This window comes from Xiphias gladius, chromosome 7 (genome assembly GCF_016859285.1).
Source record: "Xiphias gladius isolate SHS-SW01 ecotype Sanya breed wild chromosome 7, ASM1685928v1, whole genome shotgun sequence".
NCBI lineage: Eukaryota > Metazoa > Chordata > Actinopteri > Istiophoriformes > Xiphiidae > Xiphias > Xiphias gladius.
Genome location: NC_053406.1, coordinates 23,180,655 through 23,195,825, shown reverse-complemented (window position 1 = coordinate 23,195,825; position 15,171 = coordinate 23,180,655). Strand labels below are relative to the sequence as shown.

Here is a 15,171-nt window from a genome sequence, read left to right as displayed (position 1 = left end):
TCCCCTGGTTAAGAAAACATTACGACAAGGGGGTGTTGCGACGTGATGTACTGACACGGTCACGGATTTTAATAGGACGACGAGTGCCGCTGGAGTTGATGTCGTATAATGTGGCATCGCCTTGAACGTGCTCTCACAAGAACTCCTGTTTAGGGATGTTTTATATACATGAATGACAAGAGTGTAAAGAGCTGGAGAGAATTAAGACTCAAAGTTATCGCCATTATAATAAACGGTACTAATACCAACATTATTAGCATTATAGTGAAGCATCAACTTTGTGCACCCATAGCAATATTTCTGGTCAAACTTTCAAAATAAAGTTGTCATAAAAGTCTAAAGAAAAAAAAAACATGTACTTACACAATATTACTGAACAGTAATGTTTTTACACTTGATGAAAATTATTTACTCTGCAACTGCGTCAGAGTGGGACTTTATAGCATACTGACACTTCCTTTGGACATTCAAAATAAAATAACACCCCCCCCCAAAAAAAACACCTCTGTATCTGGGAATAATTCTGACTGTCCGTCTTTTGGACTCACTTGACCATTTACAGTGCAATGGTCAGAGGCCATAAAGATTGCAAATACAAGATTTTTAGTGTAATTATTTAATGTTAATGTACATAGTAATTTTTTAGGGATTATTTTGTACACATAAAGGAAAAGAAGTACAACATCCCGATAGTGTTTTCTTTTGTATTTCCCATACTGTGTTGATAAGAAGCTGCAAGGAATTAACAGTACGTAACTGCTGTAAAGTCTAAGGTAAAAGGTCAAACAAAATGCTCGCCAGTTGTACAAAGGGATTACTGAAAATAAAAGGTATAAAAGCAAAGTGCCAGGATGTACTACGAGTCTGAACAACAAAAGACAAAATGTTACAATAAAAATAAGTGTGCAGTATATGGCATTGTGCAATACAGTACATTACAGTTATGGCAAATATATGAACGACAAAGTTAGACACTACAAATTATGGCATAACATGCTTGGACAATCAAATTTCACAATAAAAGCATATGAAATACAACAAGTCATACGAAACTACATGAACAAACCGCTTCAAACAATAGGAAGTCATACAGTTTCATGGCTAGGCAGCAACAACAAAGGCAGAAATATTCACGTCTATGGGTAAAAGTAACAGCTGATGGTCAGAAACAAAGGCAAGTGATTAAACTGTTCAAAATTTCTACTGATGACTGACAATTTCAGAATCCTTTCCACTTGCTTCATTCTAAACCAACTGACTAATCGCAAGCACTGCAAGTATACGAAAAAAAAATAATGGCATCACAGAACACTGTTTCCATGTAGTATTTATACGTGTGTTTCAATTTATGTTATGACATAAAAACATATTTTAGCAGCAAGTAAAAATCTACTGGGAACAAGTATATTTCACAGTTTGTAATGACAGGTGCAAATAACTACTCAGAAATGAGATTATGAAAGTTAATAGCATTGTATGCAACTCTCAGAGCAGAAGAAACTGTAGTGGAAAATGAATGATTGTGCAACTGATTTCAGGGAAAGTTTGCAAAGATTTTTTGCAACTTGAGCAGACTTGGTAATCTAAAAAATGTGCTGTGTGTAAACATGTCGTTACCATTAACTGATAACCTCCAATGATCGTGAAGCTTTTTGTCAGCTTTTTTGAATCTGTAACAAAATACCTGGTAGAGCCTTTCACTCACACAATACTGCTGGTGAACATTGATGTTTAATGAAAATGGAGCCTAAAACCCAAACAGGAAAAATTCTACCATTTCACCAAATAGTGAACAAAATGGAGCCCTACTCAGATTCCTGGATGCATCAGGCAGACATACTTTACATCCTATTGCACTGAGGATAATGTTCTCCATAGTGGCAGCATCTTAAAATGCTTGTTCCTGGAAGGCCAAACTAAAGTTGACTAACTCCCCTGTACAGCTTAAAAAAGCCATGGGACTAGAAATGACGGAACTAAGTGGCTTAATGCCATCTTAGAGGGACGGAGGCATTGGGGCTCGGCCATCTCCCCTCTTCAGTCAATGGTTACTGCGTTACCATGGCCAGAAGGCTGAGCTCTCTCTAATTGAGGCTGCAGCAGCTCAAGTAACTGATGGTTTTACCCTCGCCGGGCATCGGGGCAGTGTCATTGTTATCCAGCTTGTTCTGCTTGGCCTCTCGAATGAGTTCGCAGGCCAGGTCGAGGAAAAGTTTCTCAACGTTGTCGGACTCTTTGGCTGAGGTCTCAAGATACAGCATGCTCTGAGCCTCAGCAAAGTCTTCGGCCCTCTGTCTGAGAACCTCTCTCTTCTCTGCCAGATCTATTTTATTACCTGTAAGACATACAAATTTGCCTGTCAACGTACGTAAGACGTAAGAATGTGGCTTCTGGCATCACAGCACAGACTGTCTTTCTGAACAGTGGTGGGTGGGTGGGTGTGGATGAGGCAGATGGAGGTGGCGGTGGGTGTACGCGTGTGCGTGCGTGTGTGGGACGAATGTAGGCAAAGACAGTGTGTGAGCTTTTTATTCCAGATAAAAAATGATTTCTCTCCTGAGAAGTGACAGAAACTTTCACAGAAATCCCACAATAAAATGTACGTTAACAAAGAAAAAACTGGCTTTTTGGAAATCAATTTAGAAACTGCCGCTGATATCAGCTCATCAATTCCTGCTTACATTTAAGTGGGCTCAGAAAACCAAGTCACTTCCAGTATAATGTAGTGCACGCTATTATTCAGTTTTCTCATATGAAGCAGTGAATGTGATGATAAAAGAGGTCCATCGGTCGTTAAAGGACAAAGTAAAGTTTTCTTACCGACTAATATAGTCACCACTTGGTTGTTGGCATACTGCTCAATCTCCCTCAGCCACTCTGGAAGGCACCTGAAGGAGTCCTCACAGGTAATGTCATACGTAAGAATGAGGGCGTTGGCACTACGGTAATAACTCTGAGTAATGGAGCGAAATCTCTCCTGTCCAGCTGTGTCCCATATCTGCAGCTGGAAAACAGATATTTGAAATGAGCAACTGTCCATCCAACTTATTACAAAACATAAAGGCACATGCTTTTATGTGAAAGAAGGATTTTAATCTTTGTATACCTTGACCTTCTCCCCTTTGATTTCCACAGTTTTAATCATGAAATCTACTCCAATAGTAGCCCCTTGTCCAGGTGGGAAAAGGCCCTAAAATTAGAATATATTATATTGCATAATATTGGAATATAGTTTAATACTCTATAATAACTACAATCTCGTAAGCACAGACAAATACAAACCTGAGTAAAGCGCCGGACGAGACATGTCTTCCCGACTCCAGCATTTCCTATCAGAACTATTTTGAACAGGTAGTCATAATCTTCCATGCTCATGCTAAACTGTGAAAAGTAAGGGGAAGACAAAAAGGGAGATGAGTAGATGCATTCAAACTAATTCATAGCAGCTAACAGAAACTGCTATCTCTGTCTCCAGTGCATGTTAGGGCCACTGGTCCTGAGGAGAGACAAAAAAGGGCCCTGATGAAACCACCAAGCTTTTTCTGAGCTGGCGTACAGGCCGGCATCATCAGGAGAGATCGTAACTGACATTTCGACCTGAAAAATCTTCACACAGATCAGAGTTATTGTGAGTGAAATATGGTTCGGTTCTTAAATATGAGAATCTGAGTTCAGATTTAGCTCATTAGCACACATAGACTGGTAGTACTGGAAAACGTGTGTGTGCCATTTCGCTAACTGCTCAATCAAAGCCAAAGCCTCGGTTCCTCAAGCCTCAGTGTCATACACTGGTATTTAATGTCGTTGTAATACCTCCCCGTCTCTGGCACTGAGGGTATGGATGACAAAACACATATTTAAGTCAACTGTATTTTGTCCTCCCTGCCACATTAACGCCTCATACACAGTTTGAACTTTGAGAACAACAATCCAGAGCTACACAGAGCAAATGTTTCTATTTCACCTCTCCACCGGATTTTCCCATTTTTACACCATGTAGGTGCACAGCCTGAGATTCCTAATGCATTTTTGTTTTTATTTTTTTTTCCCTTGGATGCAGTTTTAAGGGGCCGTGCATCAATTTGGGGGGGGGTATGGAGCCAGGGCGGCTCGAAACACTGCTGGAGTGAACAACCTGCAAAAGGCACACACACACACACACACCCACACCCACACACACCCACGTAGCTAATCTCTGTTTCTTCGGTCAGTGTGCACTCACAGCGGCATGTTGAATGCACGTAAACGGGGACAGCAACACACAATTTGCAGTACCGTCGCATATGTTCCCCATCGTACACCGCCTGTACGTGTGTTTGCAGACTAAGTGTCTCGTCGTCAAAAAGCATTTACGAGAAATCAAACTGTTGATTGCAAGGGGATGCGAACCGACGATGCAATGGACCATATTTTCAGGGTTTAACTCGGCTGGGATCGCTCGCATACAAATGAAGATTTTATCCCCGAGTCGCGTATCCTTCCTCCCTCCTCTGCCTCCTTTTGTAAACGCAATGTAACACCTTCGCACTCTGCACGGACTTAATCTGAGTTTAACGTCGGGTTTTTTCTTCCCGATAAGGCTCCGTTATCTTCCGAGCTGATGGCCATTAGGGGCGAAGCTAGCAACAGCAGCAAGTAGCGGCTACCGTGTGACTCTAGCCATTTTGGCACTATCTGCAGATGCAGGAGAGAGGGGGGGGGAAAAAATCACAGCCAGCCCTGCGCATCGAGCCTGGGAAGAGTTTGCACTTACCAGAAACACGGGGATATCCCCGGAGCTTTAACTACTTGTTATGCATAGGTCACCTCCTCAAACGGGGAAAGCCACTGATGGGAAGGGCATGATTCCTCCGGCTGTTTATCCTCGGCAGCTCAGCAGCCTGTTTGATAGAGGAGGAGCAGGAGGAAGAGGAGGAGGAGGAGGAGGAGGAGGTGGAGGGCTGCACTCAATGATGTCATCAGCTCACACGCAAGGCGACCCAGTGCATCCACTCGAGCACTGCACTTCAGCGTTACCCTGTGAGCCTGTGGCTTAAGGGCTCCTACTTTGTTAAATGTGGCCATTTTTATTCCTCCGCATTTCACAAAGAACGCACTTTTTATTTTCTATGAATCTGCCTCATGTATCTGTCGGCTGTATAGTCAGGACTAACTTTGCAGGGTGATGACCAATAATCTCACAATGGACCGACCCATAACTTGTTAAAGAACTTAATCATTATCAGCTGGACCACTTACAATACGGAAAAAAATAAAGTTATGGAATATAATAAAAGGCATTCTATAAGTTGGGCCCTTTTTTTGTTTTGTTTTGTTTGCTAAAGGACCATACCGATGTTTTGCAGCTTTTGTAACGGTATTAGGAAGGACACAATGGACCGAGCACGCTACCTAGAGTTTAGCTAGTAACGTTAGAACTATTCCATAAGCTTAGCACCGGTACTACTGGTCATAGTAATGGTTAGCTATAAATGCTAGCCTTCAATTACCACTGCGAAGTCTTAACTTTAAAAAAACTCCTACTAAGCTATTTGTCACTAGCAAACTTGCTACCACAGTTAACTAACGTTAGTGGTAACGTCAATAGGGGTTCAGTTTTTTTTATAGCGAGCCTCATTTAATATAAATATTCCATTTAACATGCTTGGATAAGAGTTTTTTTTGCATGTTATTTTAAAACAAAATCAAAATGATGTAGTGTAATCGAAAAGCAATCACTTACCATCATTGCTTAACGTAAAGTTTTGTCCTCTGGCGTCGGTTGCTAGGAAACAGGGTCGGCGGAACTGAAGGCTTCCAAATGTTTTGCCCGGACGTGTCGCCGCGGTTGCACACCATGCCCTTGACTTCCTACAAGAGGTGATTGTTGCCCAGTAGAATCCAGCAGCTGGGAGGTCACTAATAAATCTGAATCGAAGGGAAGCTTTCTCGCCATGGGCTTCATACCAGACGAGGCGAAGTCTCTCCCTCCTCCGGGAGTCGTGAACAGGAACTCGGTGTGGCTGGCCGGTGTAGGCTGGTGCTCCGCGATGGTTCACAATGCCATTAACCACAGGCCGCCGCTGAAGTCAGGTTAGCATGTTTGTTAGCTGGCTTTTCGGACCTTATCTTGTCTACGGAGATGCAACATTTAATCAGAAAGCATCAAAAACCTGCCCTGCGTTGTTGCATTTAGCCTCGAGTCAACACGTTGTCGTCGCAGCAGAGCAGTAACTTCTAATGTCAGGTCGTTATGTCCTGATAGCTGAACGTGTGGTTATCCATTTTTTTTTAATCTCCCCTGATCTAAGAAAAATTCTCAACAGTAAATAAAAAAATTAACTGATAAGCAATCCCTTGGTTCAAATACGCAAACTCAGAACAGGCCAAGTAATAGAGGTAGTATGTATCGTATCAGTTTTACGAAACACAAATGGACCACACCGGTGTTTTGCTAATCACCCAACAGCATTTCTAGGGTCTGTCTTGCAGTGCTTTACTTTTAAAGCTAAGTATACTTAAGCTGACAGAGACTTATTTGTTCTAGTTTTTAAATTGATTTCAGTGCCAGGTACCGAAATTAAGTTTTCTGAAACTTCTTCCTGCTTGTTTTGAAAAATGTAAGGCGCAAACTTGTAAGCTCGGTACCACGAAAGCTTTTAACCCTGCTTTCAACACAGAGTTCATTTTTATACCATTGTCATGTTGTGTGCTTAAACCACAATCATAGCACGTGTCCTGTTTTCCTTTTTATAGGTGTTCATCGACAATTCCTGCTGGCAACAATTGGTTGGTTCATCGGCTACCACCTTACAAAATATGAAAATTACACTTATGCCAGACTTGATCGAGATATGAAAGAGTATATCAGGCTCCACCCAGAGGAATTTGCAGCAAAGGGTAAGTCAATTTTAATTAACAGAGGGCAAAAGAAACTGATGCCTTCATGTATAATGTACGATGTACATTTTTGCATCTTGTTTATTTGTTGCAATGTCTCATATCTTCATATTTGTGCACTGCCATTGTACTCCACAATTTAAGTCTGGGAGGGTCAGTGATTAATCCACTTCAGCCATCCGTCTGTGCAGTTAAGCAAATTGTACTGGACATCAGAGATCATATGTTGATGAACATTTGAGGCTTAATACGTAGGTGCCCGAGGGCTTTTCATTTCGTAGACCGCAACGATTTTTTAAAAATGCTAGCGCCGTTCTTGTTTTATTGTCTGTATATCAAATTAGAATCATTCAGTACTTACCGGCTTATGACTACACTGTATAAAAACACTTAAATGTTTTTTTCTCAATCTGCATATTTTTATTCCGGTGTGTCTGTATGTGCTGTTACTGTATTGCACCGAGTCAGTTGTGCCCTATTATAGTTTTCATATGTTTCACCATGACACCATAACAGCAGTCATATGTTAATCACAAGCCACTTTCTTCAAACATAGTCAATATCAGTATATAAAACTCCACGTTGGGTAGTGTTTGAAGTGCGGCAGGCCATTTGTAAGTCTACACAGAGAAACTAGAATTTAAAACACGGGGGCCCATGTATATGTGTGATCAAATTGTTTCTCTCGGTTTCTTTTATGTCACCAGAAAAAAAGACCTTTGCAGAGATTGTCGAGCCTTTCCATCCTGTGCGCTAAGTGTCGGCGGCTGGTGACATGGAAGAGGGAGGGAGAGAGAAAAACATTTGCGGACCGCCATCTGTCTTCAGTGGTCTTTTTGTGAAATCTTTCTGTCAGATATTGTTGTGTGAAATATAGCTATGTAAATAAAAAAAATACCCAAATTCAACATTTTCTGACTGAAGTTCTCCTGATTATTTGACATAATACGCATAATTCCCTGTAAGGTTGTGTGTTTGGACATAAATCCACCCCAGAACACTGCTTTGTCTAAATGGTCATTTAATCAATCAATATTTTTGCTATATCTTCAAACCATACTTTCCAAGGGGCTATTAAAGTTGGCAAATCAAGAGAGAGAAATGAACAGTTTTGGGAATGCAAGTTTATTCCATATTTGTTGAGTTAGAAGCATGGGGTCACTGAATGTAAACAGTTCAGACATTTGAAATGTTAGTGACTTTGCTACATATACCACACTTTTACAAACACCTGATGTTTTGCTTGATGTCCACATATCTTGCGCTGTTTTCTAATTTGCCTCTCCAATCATGTCCATATATTTCTCAGTAAGGCTCTGAGTCTTCTTGGTGAGGTTGCTCGTCACAGAAAACAGTCCTTTCAGGTGGAAGCGGAAGAGGGTTTCAGGATCTGTGTCCAGGAGAGGCTCCAGGGTCTTGTTGAGCACTATGTTCCTCTTTGTCTTGTGGTCATCCAGGGAAACCAGGCCACTCTCCACTGTGTTCCTTAAGGCTTTGAGCATCAGGTAGTTTCCATACAGGTCTCCACATGACTCTTCTGCTGCTTCGCTGTCCCACGCCTCATCGGAGGGCACATCTCGCAGCAGGCTCGGCAGGAGAATGGTCTGCTCCATGTCTCTGACGGCTGAGGTGTACCGTCTCAGAGCCAAGAGAAGGTTGCTTTTGGTGAATTTGGCCTCGGCAGACTGCATGGTTACAGGTGGATGTGGTCAACTGTTCCTGTGCTGTGGTGGAAGACAGTAGGAAGCAGTGTGCAGTGCAAAGACATGCAGATAGCGGTGACTTTATATAATGTACACAGGTGGGTTGATCAGTGCAGTTATGTAATTGCATCGTCCGATACATTTAGGAAAGCTTTGAGTGCTACGTGGAGTCAAACCCTTATCTTTATTTGTTTTACACAACCTTCAGTGTCTAAAGTCATAATAATGTCTGACCAGATTGCACCAAAACGAACCCCTGTCAAATCATTAACCATGCAGACTACTATGTTTGAATGACCTCAGGGATAACATGGCTCAATACTGATTCATTTAAGTTGAAAAAAAGATGAGCTGAGGGATGTCAAATTTTGAACCGAGGTAAAGAACCTTAGTGTTTAGACCAGGGTCAGCTGTAGTTAGATTTGTAGGTTATATTATAACCTTGAACTTCAGGTTCTTCTGATGTGTGGTTGCACATAATAATACAAAGGCAAAGAGAACTTGGATGGTTAATCTTAAAAAGAAATGTAAGCTTTATTATGTACCTGCTATAACAATGACGGAAGCCAACACTGGATGAAACCGGGTCCAAACAGGCCTGGGTGCGAACATTTCTTTCTAGGTCCGATTCCTCTCCAAACCCACTGACAGCTGATCGTGAGGTTCTGTCATGTGTGTGATGAGCTCTGGTATTTTTTGCACGAATGGAAGTGAAAGCCCTGCCGACTGTCTGGCCCTTGGCAGTCGAGTTCAGAAGAGGAGCCAAGCGCAGACCTGGACACGACGTACCGGTTTTTGTCACTTAAAAAGGCAAAGATTATCATATAGAATACAAAAAGCCGCTCTTGGGATCAGGCAGCATTCACAACATATTTTCATGCAGTGATGTATGGTATGTTTTCTGGTTTGAAACAGTCTGGTTGTTTTCGACACCGAGCGTTGGCTTCCATTTTACGTTTAAGACCAATTTTCATAACGAATAGAATTTGGCGGCCGAACTGAATGAGTGATGAATTTGACCCGATTTCATAAACCCCAAAAGTCAGAAGCCCTGTATCCTGTTGACAATGGTCCACTTAACAGAATAGACTGTCTTGACGCACGCAGTCCTGGTCTTTTCACCATAAGTCAAGAAAGTAGTCAAATGTATCAACTGAGCAACAAAGCCACAACGAAGAAGGAGCTTGAAATATGAGAGTTGAAGACGTCAACTTCTTCCATCTGTGTCCAGCACATCAAATCTGTCACCAGTGAATCACTTAAGCTCTTGTGCTCACAAGATGGCGTCCTTGAGCTCTTTCAGTGGTCACGTGTCTAATCGGTGCGTTAATCAGTTATTGATTGACCCACAAATAATAATCCTTTTGCATGCCATATGTATTATCATGGTTTTATGTACGCACAAAGGTGTATTCTAACGCTTCCCACTCCAGATTGTTTAATATCACCTCCAAAACACTGTATTGATTTTTAAGGCAGCCATGAAACTTTAATTGTGGCAAAATATTTTGAAACTTTACATTTCACGTACACGATGACAAATACTTTGACACTGAGTCACTACAATTGTACTCCGTTACCATCCAGTTTTTTTATACATCCAGTAATGTAGTTTTCATACACATCTTACAAGAGCAAATACAAAGAATAAAGGATCTCAGTGGGTGTTTTAGATGTTAGTATCCTAACATCAAAATACGGTAATTATGCCATTGATTGGCAGAGGAATTGAACACGGTGCTTTCTATGAAGAGGTTCTATCAAAAACTCCGACTGAGTTTGTTAGTTTTCCTCACCAGGACTAATCAGAATTAAAATGTGAATTCAGTATGTTAAATTTGAACTATTATCAGGTATGAATAAAAAAATGAACCCAAAGCTTTCCGTGACATTATGGATTGAAGCAACCCACTCGGCTTTTCCCTTTGTGCCTGACAGTACTGCAAACCCAGACGCCCATACAGCATTTCTGGCTCAGTAAGCTCATAATGACACAAACCAAAGTGATTTATCCACCTTGCTTTGTACCATCTACCTGAGGCATGATGGGAACTTGGGAAGCAGTCGGGCCCTTCTTCACCGAGACTCTCCGAGCACATAATCCGGTGAGGTGTTTTAAACCTCAGCAAAACTGAAGGGCAATCGAACGAGAAACGCGAGAGCACAAGCAGAAGGACGAGGACAGATTCCCTTCTCTCTTTGGCCAACTTACAGAAAGATCATATCTGCGCGGGACTGTTTGGTCAGTTCACTCATTTCATTCGGTGCAGTCTGAGATGGGGACTTGGCTCTTCATCAAGCACGCACACTCTCTCCGCAACACTGCCGCATTCCGAAAAAAGCCACCAGGAAAACAATCTCGATTCTCCACACAGTCCGGCCTGTCGATCAGCAGCTCAGTTCACAGCTTTCTTCTGCTGACCGTTGATAATGATTTCCAGGACATTGGTAAGATCCATCATCTTGCTGAGCATGTCCATGATGTCAGGGTGGTCCTTCGCTCCACTGATGAACTCCTCCAGCGTCAGCTCACCTGAGGACACGAATGCAGCAGCAAAGATGAACCACATCTTAAGTATTACAGTTTCTTTAGAATATTAGTGTTTATGATAATAATAAGGGGTTACTATTTAAAAGGGACGACTTATATATTATAAAATTACATAATGATCAGAATCTCTACGTAAACATCCTTTCCTATTTATGCAATATTTGTATCTTATTTATAATATTTTACTCTGAAAACAAGGTGCCTGTGGACATCACTGGTTTGTCATGGGGACATTATTTGCTCCTAAAAAAACCCGTTCTGGGGATTTTAGGGATAAACCATTCATGTTTTTAGGGCTGATAAATCATTATAATAATATTATATATGATACCTTCTCCATTGACATCGATTTTCTCATATATAAGAGTCACAATCTCCTCTGGGGGGACGTCATAACTCCTGGTGATATCTTGAATTGCCTGGTAGAAGAGTTTACACAGTTAATTGTCAGTTAGACAGATATATACAAAGGCCTAATAACTTAATGTAATGCTGTGCCTGCTTCCACTCCGCTGCTTAACAGTGGGACTAACAGGGAGACTTGACAATATGTTAACATACTGCATACTGGTCCCACTGCAGCTACTACAACCCTGGCATTTAGCAGCCGGAACTGCATCGCAGATTGAAGATCATTCCACAGGGAGTGGGTCATTGTTCGACTTGACTGGTGAAAAGTTCTTGAAAAACTGTGACAAGGTGGAAAGGTGTCATGTAATCCGTATGACTTCTTTAGATGGGGAACTAGGTCACGGACGAGGCCATATTTAGACTTGGGGTAAGATAAGAAGCCCCCGGGATTAGGTATCGTGTCTAGATCATGGCCAGCTAAACCTATTTCTTCCTCTTTCGCAGTCGAGCGGCTAAGCTTTACGATTCCGGGAACTGTGAGCTGCCGAGTTCCTTACATCTGTGAAACTCTTCTTGTGAAACATGCAAGGGATACGTGCTGTACCTTAAATATAGTCTCCAGTTCCTCCTTGTCGATTTTCCCATTTCCATCTTGATCAAAGAGCTTGAAGTACCACTTTAGTTTCTGGTTTATTTCTCCTTTCAGTAATAAACTGATTGCTGCGATATATTCAACAAAGTCTATGTAGCCATCCTGCAAAAGAACACATAAAAGATACAGTTAGGCCAATTACTATATGTCCTCATGATTGTACTGCAACATCAAAAATTATTATTTTAAGATATTTTTAAACCAGAATTTTATCACTTGGCACATTTCTTATTCTATGCAAGGACTATAGGGTTAATGTAATTCTGAGGAAACTATTGCAGATGGTTATATGTATTGTAAATCGTGTGCCTTTAATGTACATGTATGACCTTTCGTGCTAAGCTTTGTGAAGGAGTCCAGGACTCACATCACAGAGTAGAGCTCAGCCTCAGTTGATGCCTCTTAAAATGTCAGAAATCTCGGTTCAATCTCAGAACACTCCTTTCAAAATGTTAACACTCTGCACGTAGAACCGTGTGAGATCATGTAGCAAACCTCTTGTTTTCCACTGCATAGTTCGGTGCCCTCTGTGACACTAAAGCATTGATCTGACTTCTTCCACAAGGTGCATGCAACAGGAAATCACCGAGCAACTGTCTCTTCAGCTGTCTGACAAATCGTTTTTTTGAGGGAATCACACAATCCTTTTTTTTTTTTTTTGCTGGCCCAAGAAGAAGAAAACGTGTTTCGGGTGTTTTCTTACCCCATCCATGTCAAAAGTGAAGAAGACCTGGTCCACATAGCTGCTGGCCTCCTCTGTCATACCGTTCATTTCAAGCATCGTCTTGAGCTCAAAGAGCGTGATGAGCCCTGAGGGAGACTCCCTCATGAATTTGGTGTACCAGTGGTGCATGTCTTCCTCCAGTATGTCATCCAGGTTGGAGCACTGGCCACCCATTGTTCCTCCAGAGGTGTGATTGCTGTCCAGAATCCTGCAGGGAGCCGGCGCTGAGGCTGACGCGAGAGAGGTCGGTGTTCATACAGCGCACTGGCGAGGTCTGGCAGAAGTCTACTGCGGCGACCGCCTTAATCTTTAAGTCTTGGGGCAGCCAAAAGGAGCGATAACCCTTTAATGGGATGAGTGCAGAAGTCTTCCTAGAACCTCAGGACATTGCATGCTCTAGGACTGACGAGGGGTTGCACGCCAATACCCGGGGAGGGGGGACTCCCTACCTAATATGCAACAAAAGAACTTCCCCTCAGGTCTGAGCTCTTGCCTCTTAGAGAAATACAGACCTTTGCCTTGATGGTCCACATATGCCATGGAGCCCCCCCCCCACCCACCCATAGTTCTATTCTAGTATTTATTAGCTTTTTTCATTTTCTTTTCTGTTTTGAAAGTTTTTATATTGCCCTTATCACTAAATAATTACCCCTCGCTTTCATAACTACCACTTATCATGATTCTCAACCCACACGACCGCATTTCTCTCTGCGTGCAAGTAAGTCGTCTAAGTTGGCAGACATAGCTGTGTGCCCACGCACAAAGGTTATCACACACCTCTGGGGTTCTTCGGGAACTAACCAAGGGAATTCCTCTTGGAACCGACTTAACCTCTTTACAAACATGTACAGATTAGAGGATATTTCTGACGCACTAAACACACTTTAAGCCTCTTGTGAAATATTACATGAAAGTTACTATTATCTATGATAAATATACTGTAGTCACAAATATTATAGTACTTTAAATAAACAGGAGAAACATGTAAATCTATGTTAAAAAAAATTTCAGATTAAAGGCTTGTCATTTCTATGGTCTTTCGTTACCCTGTTTTTAAAGAATGACTTAAACTTTTCAAAGATACATTAAATAAAAAGCTACGGCAAAATGTAAAGGAGCAAAAATGGTATCATTTTGATGGCCCGATACAAAATTTAATGCTGAATTTATAATAATGCTAACAGGCCAAGAGTGAAAAGGCTGCTGCCGGAGACAGACTTAAGTCACTGATGCCGCAGGAGAGTGCATAACAGTGCACGTAACGGGATTTTGTGCTGGTTTGCAACAATTTAATTGTATTTTTGGCACACGCACAATTACATAAATACACAAAGAAGGGTTTACTTTACATTGAAGCGAAGATTGTCCAATAAAAGCAGACTCTAAATGTGTTGCACTAGTTTTCCCGGTATGTTAGTAATTTAGCAATGGTGTCAGCAATAGCCAAGATATACTGTTCCTTGGATGTAGAGTATTTGAATATCTACAAGACAGAAGAAGGCATGCATGGAGGAATGCAAAACATACTTTTCCTCTTTCAGTACATTTCTCACCTGCTCACCGCCAGCAGTCAGACCTCTCAGGTCAGGTTTTTCTAACTGCACCTAAGGTCCAGATCAGGTGATGTGTGTGTGTGTGTGTGTGGTTTGTGTGTGTGGGTTTACAGTGTGGTGTGGTTTGTGGTTTGTTGATGTTTTTTGGAGGGTGGGTGCTTGTCAGTGTGGCTCTTCTGTCTTTTATTTACTTTTATTCAATTTTCCTGCTGTATGCACCTTAATATAAAGCATGTCGAGTTTACTTGTAATGAATTGTTCTCTATATATTTAACTGCAACGTAGTTTAAGTCCATGTGAATGGTGAAAAATCTTGCACTAACATCTCTCAATGAATAAATACATGTTTAACCAGCACTGTTGACCCATGACTAACCTGTGTGGCTCTGCATGGCTGATCTCAAAGGATCATGGGCACGACAGAGGCTTGAGAGTAGTGACTGCTGTTTAAAGGAACCGGGCTATCAAAGCTCAGAGTGCTTATTATAGTAAATCTGGCTTTAGGCGATTAACAATTCTCAAAATAGGACGGAGAAGATGGACCGGTGGTGACTACAGATGTGACAGGTAGCTAGTATTTAGTATTCTATCGGGAGTACACAACCAGGATCTGTGGCCGCTGCCCTTTGCCATGGCACATGATCTCTCACTGCTGCCAAAAGATTAAGTAAAGTGTTTACTTTAAAGGAACGGCGGTAGACACCTACAGAAAATACCCTCTCTAACACTAAATACAGTAAAGATCAGCTCTAGTCCTT

General features: G+C 41.7%; 4 protein-coding genes across 8 annotated transcripts; 1 reads left to right on the top strand and 3 right to left on the bottom strand.

Moving 5' to 3' along the window:
- Window positions 1-630: 630 nt before the first annotated feature.
- On the bottom strand, window positions 631-5,831 carry rab30 (RAB30, member RAS oncogene family). 3 transcript variants are annotated; one of them, XM_040130283.1, is made up of 6 exons: window positions 5,723-5,788; window positions 4,754-4,880; window positions 3,283-3,381; window positions 3,107-3,190; window positions 2,821-3,004; window positions 631-2,335 (listed from the first exon to the last, which is right to left on the bottom strand). In XM_040130283.1, the coding sequence occupies exons 3-6, from the start codon at window positions 3,373-3,375 to the stop codon at window positions 2,085-2,087; spliced, it is 612 nt and encodes a 203-aa protein (XP_039986217.1). In that variant the 5' UTR covers window positions 3,376-3,381; window positions 4,754-4,880; window positions 5,723-5,788; the 3' UTR covers window positions 631-2,084. The 3 variants fall into 3 exon arrangements, with proteins under 3 accessions (XP_039986217.1, XP_039986216.1, XP_039986215.1); XM_040130282.1 differs by lacking the exon at window positions 4,754-4,880 and having other exon boundaries at window positions 5,723-5,831; XM_040130281.1 differs by lacking the exons at window positions 4,754-4,880; window positions 5,723-5,788 and adding an exon at window positions 4,223-4,729.
- Window positions 5,819-7,787, top strand: ndufc2 (NADH:ubiquinone oxidoreductase subunit C2). The gene is made up of 3 exons (XM_040130285.1): window positions 5,819-6,072; window positions 6,736-6,879; window positions 7,587-7,787. The coding sequence occupies exons 1-3, from the start codon at window positions 5,934-5,936 to the stop codon at window positions 7,634-7,636; spliced, it is 333 nt and encodes a 110-aa protein (XP_039986219.1). The 5' UTR covers window positions 5,819-5,933; the 3' UTR covers window positions 7,637-7,787.
- A 111-nt stretch (window positions 7,788-7,898) lies between these two features.
- LOC120791705 (thyroid hormone responsive) lies at window positions 7,899-8,625 on the bottom strand. The gene has a single exon (XM_040130284.1). It carries the CDS (start codon window positions 8,568-8,570, stop codon window positions 8,151-8,153), a length of 420 nt encoding a protein of 139 aa, XP_039986218.1. The 5' UTR covers window positions 8,571-8,625; the 3' UTR covers window positions 7,899-8,150.
- Window positions 8,626-10,079: 1,454 nt separating this feature from the next.
- On the bottom strand, window positions 10,080-14,472 carry guca1c (guanylate cyclase activator 1C). 3 transcript variants are annotated; one of them, XM_040131140.1, is made up of 5 exons: window positions 14,414-14,472; window positions 12,840-13,090; window positions 12,089-12,238; window positions 11,465-11,552; window positions 10,080-11,115 (listed from the first exon to the last, which is right to left on the bottom strand). In XM_040131140.1, the coding sequence occupies exons 2-5, from the start codon at window positions 13,032-13,034 to the stop codon at window positions 10,979-10,981; spliced, it is 570 nt and encodes a 189-aa protein (XP_039987074.1). In that variant the 5' UTR covers window positions 13,035-13,090; window positions 14,414-14,472; the 3' UTR covers window positions 10,080-10,978. The 3 variants fall into 3 exon arrangements, with proteins under 3 accessions (XP_039987074.1, XP_039987072.1, XP_039987073.1); XM_040131138.1 differs by having other exon boundaries at window positions 12,840-13,175; window positions 14,414-14,470; XM_040131139.1 differs by lacking the exon at window positions 14,414-14,472 and having other exon boundaries at window positions 12,840-13,251.
- Window positions 14,473-15,171: the final 699 nt, after the last annotated feature.

Excerpts from the sequence above, each read along its gene's own strand:
- ndufc2 (XM_040130285.1), top strand. The coding sequence starts at position 5,934 with ATGGGCTTCATACCAGACGAGGCGAAGTCTCTCCCTCCTCCGGGAGTC. Across the intron at positions 6,073-6,735 it reads CAGGCCGCCGCTGAAGTCAG|GTGTTCATCGACAATTCCTG; the intron begins GTTAGCATGTTT and ends TCCTTTTTATAG. Across the intron at positions 6,880-7,586 it reads AGAGGAATTTGCAGCAAAGG|AAAAAAAGACCTTTGCAGAG; the intron begins GTAAGTCAATTT and ends TTATGTCACCAG.
- LOC120791705 (XM_040130284.1), bottom strand. The coding sequence starts at position 8,570 with ATGCAGTCTGCCGAGGCCAAATTCACCAAAAGCAACCTTCTCTTGGCT.
- rab30 (XM_040130281.1), bottom strand. The coding sequence starts at position 4,444 with ATGCGAGCGATCCCAGCCGAGTTAAACCCTGAAAATATGGTCCATTGC. Across the intron at positions 3,005-3,106 it reads TCAAAGGGGAGAAGGTCAAG|CTGCAGATATGGGACACAGC; the intron begins GTATACAAAGAT and ends TCTGTTTTCCAG. Across the intron at positions 2,336-2,820 it reads AGTGGTGACTATATTAGTCG|GTAATAAAATAGATCTGGCA; the intron begins GTAAGAAAACTT and ends TATGTCTTACAG.
- guca1c (XM_040131140.1), bottom strand. The coding sequence starts at position 13,034 with ATGGGTGGCCAGTGCTCCAACCTGGATGACATACTGGAGGAAGACATG. Across the intron at positions 12,239-12,839 it reads TCACTTTTGACATGGATGGG|GATGGCTACATAGACTTTGT; the intron begins GTAAGAAAACAC and ends GTTCTTTTGCAG. Across the intron at positions 11,116-11,464 it reads AATCGATGTCAATGGAGAAG|GTGAGCTGACGCTGGAGGAG; the intron begins GTATCATATATA and ends TCGTGTCCTCAG.